The sequence below is a fragment of the Dryobates pubescens genome, chromosome 28 (genome assembly GCF_014839835.1).
Source record: "Dryobates pubescens isolate bDryPub1 chromosome 28, bDryPub1.pri, whole genome shotgun sequence".
Lineage (NCBI taxonomy): Eukaryota > Metazoa > Chordata > Aves > Piciformes > Picidae > Dryobates > Dryobates pubescens.
In genome coordinates this window covers 779,853-791,740 of record NC_071639.1, presented here as the reverse complement: position 1 = coordinate 791,740, position 11,888 = coordinate 779,853, and the positions used below count along the sequence as shown (strand labels likewise).

At 54.0% G+C, this 11,888-nt stretch overlaps 1 protein-coding gene across 1 annotated transcript; it reads right to left on the bottom strand.

Moving 5' to 3' along the window:
- Positions 1 to 5,882: 5,882 nt before the first annotated feature.
- LOC128898620 (olfactory receptor 14A16-like) lies at positions 5,883 to 6,827 on the bottom strand. The gene has a single exon (XM_054174047.1). It carries the CDS (start codon positions 6,813 to 6,815, stop codon positions 5,883 to 5,885), a length of 933 nt encoding a protein of 310 aa, XP_054030022.1. The 5' UTR covers positions 6,816 to 6,827.
- Between the last annotated feature and the right edge of the window lie 5,061 nt (positions 6,828 to 11,888).

Below are 11,888 nucleotides of genomic sequence, written 5' to 3'. Positions count from 1 at the left end.
AAGCGGCAGAACTGCAGCCTTCCTCACAGAGCTAGAAAGTGATTCTGTCAAGATTCCAATTGAGTTCTAATTATGCCAAACCACTTCTGGGATGTATTTCACGGTCGTGCACTAGAACATGTATATAAAGTAGTGATTCATGAGTTATTCATCATTTTGATAATTCATTAAAATAATATTAATATAATTCCCATTTCATGTTAATAAATTAATAACCTCTTCATCACAACAGCCAGCTCTGACCTGCACAAGGATCAACAGCTACAGCTGCTGTGCTCCCTGTGTATGAAGGGCAGTGGAATGGCATCAGGTGGTTCTGCATCAAAGGGCAGGGCTCATCCTTCCTTTTTCTCCCTGCATCCATCCTGGCTGGTGCCTCCACCAGTTCCAGAGCCTGCTGTGAAAAGTTTCAGCGTCTTTCTCTCATTTGGACAGGGCTGAGTATTCTCTTCCTGACTGTAAATGTGGTTTAAGAATTGTTATTGTGACACTGTGTCTGTGTTCAGGAAGCAGTTCCACCTAGGAAATATTGTTAGGAAGGCTTTCAGCAGTCCCAGCACTCTCTTACCAGACAATAAAGCAGATCCAGGTCTGCTTAACAGATCTGTTAGGGTGTTAGGGTCTTTTCCATGCTCCTCTGCAGGGTTCCTCTGAGTCAAATCAATGTATTGCTGGCCTGTCTGCTGGAAATCTCTGGTCAGTCTAACACCAGAAAAGAGAACATTTCTTGGCTCAGTCTTTAAGCTATGAAAGAGCTCAGTGTGGACCACGAGCAAGTGCAGTAACCTTCCTGGCTCTGTGGGTCGTGAGGGCATTGCGTGAGCATTTGCTAGCAGGCTCACAGCAGCCACTGGCAGTTCATTGTGGACAGATCTGAGACCTGTTTGGTGATCTGTGGTGCTGAGGGCTTTGTGCATCAAGGCAGAAGCTGCTGTGAGGGAAGTTTGGTTCTGAAAGGGCTGTTTGGGGAGGGGGAAGAGAGGAAAGGCAGAAGTGGGTTTTGTGTTTGTTCTGAAGTGCAGACCAGGGCTGCTGAAATCCTGCAGTGCCAAGGTGGCTTGGGGTCAGGCCAGGCAGAGGCCAAGCTATCCTTCAAGCAGCAAAGCACAGAAGAGGGGGACTGATGCCACAGGCATTTTGGAGAGCTGTGTGATTTTCCCCCAAGGATCCTTTCCTTGGGACAAATGAGTAGCAGCTGCAGAAAGCAAGGGGCCCTCACTTGCTCAGCCTCACATTGTGATTAGGGCTGATTTCTGTTCCTTCAAACTTCTCAACCAGAGTAAGAGCAACTCTTAGCCTGCAAAGAGATATTCAGAAGAAGCTGAGTCTCCCCCTGGTGTTAACCAGTTTGGAAGAGACCTTCAAGATCATCAAGTCCAACCTACCACCCAGCACCATCTGAGCAACTAAACCATGGCACCAAGGGCCTCATCCAGGCTCTTTCTAAACACCTCCAGGGATGGGGACTCCACCACCTCCCTGGGCAGCACATTCCAGTGGCCAATCTCTCTTGCTGGGAAGAATTTCTTCCTAACCTCCAGCCTAAACCTCCCCCGGCACAGCTTGAGACTGTGTCCTCTTGTTCTGCTGCTGGGTGCCTGGGAGAAGAAACCAACCTCCACCTGGCTACAACCTCCCTTCAGGGAGTTGGAGAGAGCAAGAAGGTCTCCCCTGAGCCTCCTCTTCTGCAGGCTAAGCAACCCCAGCTCCCTCAGCCTCTCCTCCCAGGGCTGTGCTCCAAACCCCTTCCCAGCTTTGATGCCCTTCTCTGGACACCTTCAAGTCTCTAAATGTCCTTCTTAAATGGAGGGGCCCAGAATTGGACACAGGACACAAGGTGCAGCCTAACCTGTGCAGAGTACAGGGGTACAATGACTCGCCTTGATGCAGGACAGGATGCCCTTGGCCTTCTTGGCCACCTGGAACACTGCTGGCTCATGTTCAGCTGCTGTCCACCACTACCCCAGGTCCCTCTCTGCCTGGCTGCTCTCAGCCACTCTGACCCCAGCCTGTAGCTCTGCCTGGGGTTGTTGTGGCCAATGTGCAGCCCCTGGCACTTGGATGTGTTCAATCTCCTGCCCTTGGCCTCTGCCCATCTGCCCAGCCTGGCAAGGTCCTCCTAAAGAGCTCTGTTATGAATATCCTGGTGATTCTGTGGTTTGTGTTAAAGGTATAGAATTCAGAGTGCACTGGGATTGGGGGTCAGGAGCTTGCAAGAGCCTGTTTTGAGGACAAAGGGAACGATGCATATTCTACAGACTTAAGCAGAGACAGTGTGTTTGGCTAATGGGAGACACCAAGGCTGAGCAGAACTGAGAATTTGTTTTCTTTAGATGAGAAGCCTGGACGAGTGAGCATGCGTGCAAGGGGATGCTTTGACCCTTACCACACAGAGTGCACAGTGCAGAGGAGCAGGGATTTGATCACCTATTCTGAAGGCTCATTATCATATGCCTGCCTTCCATCTAGCATAAGTTTCTTTATGTAGATGATGTAGCTATATAAGATGAAGAAAGCTTTGGTCGAGCTGCTGTGGGGGTACCCTCGTGTGCCCGGCTGGTTGCTTTGCTTGCTTTTATTGCCTTTTTATGCTCTTTCATTGCCAAGAAAAGTGTGACCAGAAACTTTTACCTGGAGTCTTCTATGACACTGAAGAAACTGCTCAAGAAGTTCAAGCAAAACTCCAAGTACCTGGAAGCACTGATTGGCCTCAGTGAGGGTTGTTACTGACACAGCCTCTCCAGGGACTCATTAGAGCAGCTCACTGCAGGCCATGAGTGCAGCAAGGCAAAGGCAAAGTGCAGGGCAGCAAACCCTAGCTTGGGTTTATGAAGCAGAAGGCCAAGTCCTGAGCACAGCTCCTGGGCAGGCAGATCCTGTCCCTTGTGTGTGGGTCAAGGCTCTTCCAAGGGCAGTGGGTGTGGGGTTTGTGATGCTGAGTGAAGGACAAGGGGATGGCAGCCCCCAGCCTTCCTGGGGCTGTGTAAAGAGGCAGTGAGGCCCTCCCAGTGCCTTAGCCCCAGGTCTCCTCCCAGGCCTTGGTGGCAGATGGTTGCCAGAGCCAAGGAGGCAAAGCCTTGGGTTGTCTTGATGACTCCCAGCCTTGCCAGTGCCCTTTGCCATCTCCAGCACAGGTTGTCCTATGCTGACTTACAGCTGCTTCTGTTTCCCTGCCAGCTGCAGACCCTCATCTCACTTCCCCACCTTGGCATTTCCAGACCTTCACTGACATCTGTCCACACTCACACTCAGCTGATCTCAGACTGCTTCTGGAGAACTCCTCAACCACAGCACTAACATTTGAGAGAGGTTTCTTCCTCCTCATGTCCAGTCTCCACCTGCCAAGCTGCACTGTGTGGCACTGTTCCTCTCTCCTGCTGCTTCCTACCTCCAAGGGAAGCTCCAGCATGAGGGAAAGAACCCTTCAGGCAGGCACCCAACCCATCAGCCTTCTGTGGCCTTCCACCTGAGCACACACAAGTGGCCTCACCATGAGCTCCCAAGGCTGTTGGCCTTGCAGCTTCTCAGGTAGACACAACCAAGCCCTGCAGCTGCTGCTGTCCCATCATGGACTGAGGCAGCAGAGACACAGCAACCAAAACCTGAGCCCCTTCCTTCAGTGAGCCCAGGCCCTGTGGCAGAGGGCATCTCATAGTCCCTGTGCCAGCCAGGTGCCTTCTGCTGGCCTGGCAGAGATGCTGCCAGATGGGAGCTGAAAAGCAAATCTGCCAGCCAGAAGCCCAGGGCTGCCCTGTCAGCTCCTGCAGACACAACTGACCTCACAGTCCCTTTCCAGCTGTGTTCCTGCTGTTGGCCAATCCCCTCCCCAGGCAGAACTGACCTCACAGCCCCTTCACACTCATTGATTCCTACTGAATGATGAGCTCCTGAGACACAACTGACCACATGATCCCACACCCAACCACACCCTCCTTGTGGCCAGAGGCTGTACAGATCAAAGTTTCATCAAATCCATCTGGCAGATTTCCTACCAAGGGTCTGAGTAGAGAAACTTCCCTCAGAGGAGCTGCTGGATGTGTCCTGCTGATCTGTGGAAGAGGCTCCTGCACATCATCTTGTCCAGTCACCCTGCTCAGGGCAGGCTTAAGCAGATGAGATCCCTCAAGGCCTGAGCCCAGTTTGGCTTCATCCCCAAAGGAGCTTCAGAGGCCCTGGGTCAGAAGGTGCAGGGAGCTGATGAAGAGATTGTACCAAGGGCTTGTCCTGAGGGATGCCACTGGGAAGTGGCTGCCAGGAGGACTCTGCCCTGGTGACATTTATGTTTGATCCACCACCCACCTTCCCACACAACACCTCATCCATTTCCTCAGTCCTGCTGTCCCCAGTCTGGTTCTGCAGAGACCATGGGAGAGCATGGCAAAGCCATGGCTAAGGTCAAGGCACAAAACATCCTCTTCTTGGCCCTGCCCAGACAGGTTTGATGATCTCTCTCTTGTCCTTCACAAGCCTGCAGATGGCCTCAGGAGTGTCTGACCTATCACTTTTGACCCAGCACCACGTCTGTGCTGAGGGTGACCAGCCTGTAGTTTACCCCAGCCTCCTTCTTGGCCTTCCTGAAGATTCCTTTTCCAAGGAGCAAGAACCTCTCTGATGGCTCTGTGAACATTTCAGGGCACAGCCAGGAAGGGTGATGTGAGCAGAGAGCAACATTTGTAATGAGCCTGTGCAGGATGCCTGAGATGAGTCTCCCTGGGGCACTGAGGTTTGTTCTGCAGTCAGACACAGAAATGTCAGAGCTCTGTCAGGTGTCCACACCTGAGCTGGCCTCAAGAACTGCTTCTGCACCTCAGGATGTTCAGACAGAGTCTTTCCCCATCACTCGCACACAAGCTCTGCACTGCAGCAGGCAGAGTGTCCCTGGCCTCCTGCTGCCCCTGCCAGAGGCTGGGAGGCACCTCACACCTCCAGTGCTTGGTACCCCAGCAACAGCTGATGGTGTTTGTGCTCACTCAGGTTCCTCTCACCCCACACATGGTGTCCATGCTTGCATCTCATCTGTGCAATGCCAGCAGCCACTGCTAACCTTCTGATCCTGTGACCTGCAACTGGGGGACAAAGAAACTTTGCAAGTGGTGGTGAGAGACCAGTGGTGGAAACGGTGGTGAGTGGCTAGAGCAGGATGACTGCCCTGGGACAGCTTCCCCAGGCTGTCCAGTGAACAGAGACACAGAGCAGAGCCTGCTCTGCTGCTCCTTCAGGCCTCTAGCAGGAGGCCTGTCTGTGTCAGGACACTGCTGTGTGCCCCAGCCCTGCACACTCACACCTGAGCTGTTCCCTGCTGTTTGCATCCCTGGGACGCTTTCTTGGGCCTGCTCTGGAGAGAAATGTTGGATGAAGCCCCAAGCCTTCAGCCCCTGCCCTGAGCAGATCATCTGTCTTTGTGGAACTGCTCTTGGGGTCAGATCAGACACAGTAGTTCCCATGGCCTGTCCCTGCCTGTGCTCACAGGACTGGCATGCAGCAGAGCAATGACCGAGGTGCCACAGCACTCAGGCCTTGCACTGACCCAGGAGAGGCTGGAAGTGGAAAGGGAACAGCCCTGGAAGTCCAGGTGCTGCTGCTCCCTGGCAGTGCTGCTGTGCTGCCACTCTTTTCTCCCCCAGATCTGCACAGGCCCTGAAGCTCTGGAGAAGTCCTGGAGGAAGGACCTCAGGAAAGAAAAGGTTGATGAAAGGTTCTGTATTTTTTTAACCAAGCAAAGAGCAGAGGTCCTGCTGCACAAACTCTTGGTCAGCAAAGCAGAGAGTGTGTTAGAAAAGGGATGACAGTTTGATAAAGGGTAAAACACCACCACCACCAAGTACAGAAGCTGGCAGGCTGGGCCTGCACTGAGTGACATCAGAACTGCTCTGCAGAAGAGTTTACTGCTTCTGAAAGCATCCAGTGATCAGTTTGCTCAGGGCAGCCTTGAGCTCCTGGCTCCTCAGGCTGTAGATGAGAGGGTTCACTGCTGGAGGCACCACCGAGTACAGAACTGCCACTACAAGATCCAGGGGTGGGGAGGAGACAGAGGGAGGCTTCAGGTAGGCAAAGAAGGAGGTGCTGAGAAACAGGGAGACCACAGCCAGGTGAGGCAGGCAGGTGGCAAAGGCTTTGTGGCGTCCCTGCTGAGAGGGGATCCTCAGCACTGCCCTGAAGATCTGCACATAGGACACCACCATGAACACAAAACAGACAAAGAATAAGCAGGCACTGAGCACAATGAGCCAAAGTTCCCTGAGGTAGGATGTGGAGCAGGAGAGCTTGAGGATCTGGGGGATTTCACAGAAGAACTGGTCCAGAGCATTGCCCTGGCAGAGGGGCAGGGAAAATGTATTGGCTGTGTGCAGCAGAGCATTGAGAGCCCCAGAGGCCCAGGCAGCTGCTGCCAGGTGGACACAAACTCTGCTGCCCAGGAGGGTCTCATAGTGCAGGGGTCTGCAGATGGCAACATAGCGATCGTAGGACATGGTGGTGAGGAGAAAATACTCTGCTGACATCATAAAGAAAAAGGAAAACACTTGAGCAGCACATCCTGGGAAGGAAATGTCCCTGGTGTCCCTCAGGGAATTGGCCATGGATTTGGGAACGGTGGTGGAGATGCAGCCTATGTCAGTGAGGGAGAGGTTGAGGAGGAAGAAGTACATGGGGGTGTGGAGGTGGTGGTCCCAGGCTGTGGTGGTGATGATGAGGCCATTGCCCAGCAGGGCAGCCAGGTAGATGGCCAGGAAGAGGCAGAAGTGCAGGAGCTGCAGCTGCCTTGTGCCTGTGAAGGGCAGGAGGAGGAAGTGGGTGCTGGAGCTGCTGTTGGCCATCTGCTGCCTGTGGGAATGTCTAAGAAAAGAAAGCAAAACTTGATGACAGACTCCTCTGAGAAGCAGCACTGCAGGGCTCACAGCAACCCTCCAGTTGAAGTGGATTTGCTGTCTGCTTTGTTCTGGCTGAGGCTGCTGTGAGGAGCAGGAACTCAAGCCATGTGCTGCCAAGGACTCATCTTGGCTCTGCTACAGTGGAGCTACTCTGCCCATCAGGCTGTTCCCTGTGCCCTGCACTTTCCCCTGTGCTGCCTTGCAGATGTTATGCCCAATTAGCCCTTAGAATCCCCCCAGCTCTCTCTGCTCTGAGGAGAGCAGGGGAGCACTGCTTCAAAGGACAGTTCTGTGAACTCTTCCCTGTCCCAGCCCAGAGGTGCAGCTGTGAGAGACAGAGCAGGACACAGCCTCTCATGAAGAGAATCAAAGGACTCTGGGAGCAGAGTGCTGACCCCCAAGGAAAGGCTCAGCACGGCCCAGTACCCCATGGGAGAGCTGGGCCTTCCTGGGGGCAGCTCCAAGCCCAGCAGGAGGGGCAGAGCAGTCAGGGAACCTGGAGATGAGATGTTCTAAAGAGTCATTGCCCAGCAGACAGCACTCAGAGACATCTGCAGAGAAGTACCGAGAGAGCAGCCTGAACACAGCCTGCCCCAGGGCTTCTTGGCACCTTCCCCTCATCCCCAGCCCCTCTCTCTCCTGCCTGGAGCTGTCCCTGCCAGGAAAGGCTCAAGAGCATCTCAGACTCACCATGTCTGCAACTGCAGTGACTTCTCCTCCACTGAGCTCTCAGCATCCTCCCAGTCCTGGCCACCTTGAAGCTCTTTCTTCCTTGCTCATCTCCCTGAGATCCTCTGGCAGTGCCCTCAGCCCTGCTGTTCTGTGCAGAGGAGCTGCTCCTGGGCACAGCTCCATGCAGCCCAGGAGCCTGGCCCAGCTCAGCTGCAGAGGATCAGCCCAGGGCATTTAAAGGAGCCCTCTGGTGGCTTTGGTGCCAGGTAAACCTCAGGGACTGAGAGGAAGTTGATGAAACCTCTCAAGAAGTCAAAGTTAGAGTCAGACTCTGAAGTTTCTTGCAGTATTAATAGGTTCCACTTGGGGATACTACAGGGGAAGCATCCTCACTGTCTGGGGAGAGCAGAGAACTGAGGCAGTGCTGACAGGTCAGGACAAGCAGCTAAAGGTGGCTCTGCTGCTGAGTAAATCTGGAGGGGTTTCATTGATCCAAAGGGCCAAGCCCTGACCCCCAGCCCCTGGCAAGGCAGATCCTGTCCCTCACCTGTGGCTCAGAGCTCTGCTAGGAGCAGTGGGGAGCGAGGGTGAGCAGTGATCAGGGTAGGAAATTTGAGGACACTTTATGGCCTCCAGAAGCAGCAAGGATGAAACTAACTCCAGGGCCTCCAAAGAAGTTTCTCCTGGCAGCATTTCTCCGTCAGCCACATTTGTTCTGAGCAGATGGCTGCAGAGTGTAGTACTCCTGATCAGACCTGGTCAGGTTTTGCTGTGGTTTGCTTGCAAAGAGACAACTCCTGCTGAAAAGTAATGAAATGTACCCTGTGAAATCACTTTCATCAGATGCTTTGTGCAGTAAAAACCTCTCCAATTAGCTGCAGAAACCTTGGCAAGAGTTAGAGGATAAGTTGTGGCTTGGCAGTATTTAATGATCCCCATGGAGTATTTGGGGCTGAGTCCATGATCCTCAGGTACTGCCAGGAGACTGAAGAAGCCTCTCAAGAAGGCCAAGTCAGAAGAAAAACCCAAAGTACCTTGAAGCACTGATTGGCCTCACTGGGGGTAGTTACTGTTAAAACCTTCCCAGGGACTCGTTAGAGCAGCTCATTGGAGGCCATGATTGCAGGGAGACAAAGGCAAAGTACAGGGGAGAAAAACTTGGGTTTGGTTTAGGAAGCAGAAAGGCCAAGCCCTGACCACAGCCCTTGGATTAGTAGAGCCTGAAAGCCTCAAAGCAAAGTTTCTCCTCACAGGCCTTGGTGGCAGAGGCAACTGCAAGAGCCAAGGGGACAAAGGCCTTGGTCCTGTTGGGCCTCTCAGCCTTGCCAGAGCCCTTGGCCATCTCCACTGCAACCTGTCCTACTCTGTCCCATGCCTGCTCCTCTTTCCCTTCAGGCTGCTGACACCAATCTTGCTTCCCCACCCAGCTCTCCCCCTGCCATTTCCATCCCTTCCCTGAGCTGTCTCAGCTCTCCCTGCCATTTCCTGTGACCTCTGCATGATCTCATCCACAGCAGCTCTTCCCTTTGAGGGACATCTCTTTGGCCCCATCTCCACTCTGAACCTTCCAAGCTGCACTTTTTGAAGGTTTTGGTCTCTTGCCTCTACCATGGTGAGGATGTGGCACTTGCCCTGGCATGTTCATGGCACTGATCCAATAGAGTCAATCTGCCAGGCCTCACCATAGTCATGTGTGACCTGTGTGATGGCTTCCGTGTCAGCTCCACCCCTCGGTCACGAGCCCACCTGTGCATAGCATCTCTGCCTAGATGTCCTGATGTTTCCTGTGCCCTTTGAGCTACAAACAGTTCACCTTTATGCTCCCAGTCCAGATGGGACTTGTAGCCCACTTGGGCTACATCAATTCTGGCAGCCTTCTCTACCTGCTCATTCTTTTGGTGCTCTTCAGGAGCACAGCTCCTCGGCACGGGAGCATCCCCATGGCTTACCTTCAGAGCCATGTTTCCTACCCGAGCAGCAAGGTCCTGCCACAATGAAGCAGCCCAGATGGACTTCCCCCTGCCTTGCCAATCGATCTTCCTCCACTGCCACCATCCAAGAATCTGTGTAAAGATTAAGTCCTGGACAGTTTCTCTCTCAGCAATCTCTAGAGCCAGTTGGATGCTTTCACCTCTGCATATTGACTCCATTTACCTTCTCCTTCAGTGGCCTCAACAACTTGTTGTGTAAGACTCCATACAGCAGCTCCCACTCCCAATGGTTTCCTATTGTTGCAGTTTGAGCTGGGTGCCCCCGATGTATTCACTTGCTGTGTCCAGAAGTCCAGCCCAGAGGGATGGACACAGGAAATTGTGTATTTCCTACCATAATTCTTTGCACCACTATAAGATCCAGTGTGGAGTCTAGCACTTTCTCTTTTCTTCCTCCTCCTCCAGCCGGTAACTGGGGGAGATGTCTGCTGGCTTTGGGCCTGGCTAGGCCCAAGGCCACGGGGGGATGGGCAGTCTCAGGCCTGGCCAGCTGAGACTAGCCCAGCAGAGGGAGGGGGAAGAAGGAGCCCTGAGGGTCTTGAGTGTACCCTCAGGTGGGAATGGGATGCCTCTGGGTTTGCTTTGGGATCTTTCTTTGTCCCTGTGCTTTGGGTTTTCTGTAACATTTCACTGCTTTCTATTTAAACTTTCATCACTTTTGCAATCCCTTTGTCTGAGTGTTTTATTCCTGTCTGTGGTGGGGAGAGAGGGGGCTGCCTCAACCCAGCATATTCTTGGTAGCAGAGGATGGTTGTTGTGGGGAGGGGGTCTGCCTCTAAACCCACCACATTCTTGGCGAGCCAGGCAGGAGAGGAGTTTGTTATTGTGCATTCTGCAGATCGGATTGCAAAAGATAAGAGAGTTTAAATTTAGTTCTGGGCGTCGTTCTGGTTCTCTGGCAGTTGGGGCTCAAGTGTTGTTGTTGTTGGGGCGATTGTGTCAGTTCTCGTGGATTGCCGGGGGACACTTGGTGCGTGGCCGGTGGCACGGAGCCCCTCCTGCTATTTCAAGCAGGGGTGGCTCTTAACCATCGGAACTGGGGCATCGCTTAAGAATGCGGGACCTGCCCCTCCTCCACCTTTACTCTCTGCGGAGCGGCAGAAGCGGCGGGGGGTGAAGTGGGGGAAGGGGCAGCGGCGAGCAGATCAAAGTCAGGTCCGTTCTCGCTGCGGGGTAGGGCCAGCCGCGGCAGAGCGGGCGAGCCCGGCTCCCGATACCCAGGAAGGGCGAACGGGAACTCCGTTCGAAAGCTGTTCTCAAGGGCCCTGGGGACGCGTTTATGGCTTTCTCTGGAGGAGCCGTTTGAATGCCCGAGGGGTGGAGGCGATTTTGATTCTGTACCGCGGCAGTAGAGGTGGCTGGAGCCCTGCTCTATGCTCGGGTTGCGGCGGCGGCGGGCCCGGGTGTGCGCTCGGAGCGGCGACAGCGGCTCGGGCTGTCCTGCTCGGACTGTGGTGGAAACGGCGGCCCGGCCGTGCACTCAGGCTGCGGCGGCTGAGGGCTGAGCCGTGCACTGGGAGCGGCCACAGCGGCCCAGGCCGCGCCCTCGGGCTGCTGCGGGGCCGGCCTTACTCTTTTCCCCGACGTTTTCGGACGAGTTCCGAAAATGGCGCCTAGCACCTGGCTCCACCTCCCTTCTTCTCAGCAGGTTGTGGAGCAGCCCCTCCCTCTCCCGGGGTGGGGCTGTGTACTTGGAGCTGCCACATCTGCGGTACGCGAACGCCCAGTGGAGGGTCGGTGTACCTGTGGCATGCGTCTGTGGAGCCTCGGGCCGCGGCTGGAAGCGGTCAGCACTGGGCTTGGGATAGGTCCGTGCACTGTTGAGAGAGGCTCAGTGTGCTATTTCCTGGAGGGGTGGAGAAGCAGCAGAGCCTGATTGTTCTGACTGGCTTGCCCCAGGGGTGGAAATATGCCGCTGAGTAGATAGAGATGGGAATGAAGGTTTGGTTGAGAAGTTGTGAGGTTCTTTCCAGGTGACCAGGATGTCCAACGGATCCATGAAGAGCTTGCACCGCAGAAGAGTGAACTCTGCATCGCGGGAGGTTCCGTTAGATGAGAGGAGAAGGACTGGAATGGACTGACACTTGAGCTTGAATGAGAGACTGGTTGAGTGGACGCCCAGATGAAGAGATGGACTTTGCCGGACATGTCATCAGGAGATTTCTGATTTGATGATGTGTTTAGGTGCAAAGATTATGGTATGAAATAAGGGGTGGCGTGTTGCAGTTTGAGCTGGGTGCCCCCTGATGTATTCACTTGCTGTGTCCAGAAGTCCAGCCCAGAGGGATGGACACAGGAAATTGTGTGTATTTCCTACCATAATTCTTTGCACCACTATAAGATCCAGTGCGGAGTC

Bases quoted from the DNA above. Each gene is read 5' to 3' on its own strand.
- LOC128898620 (XM_054174047.1), bottom strand. From the start codon at position 6,815: ATGGCCAACAGCAGCTCCAGCACCCACTTCCTCCTCCTGCCCTTCACA.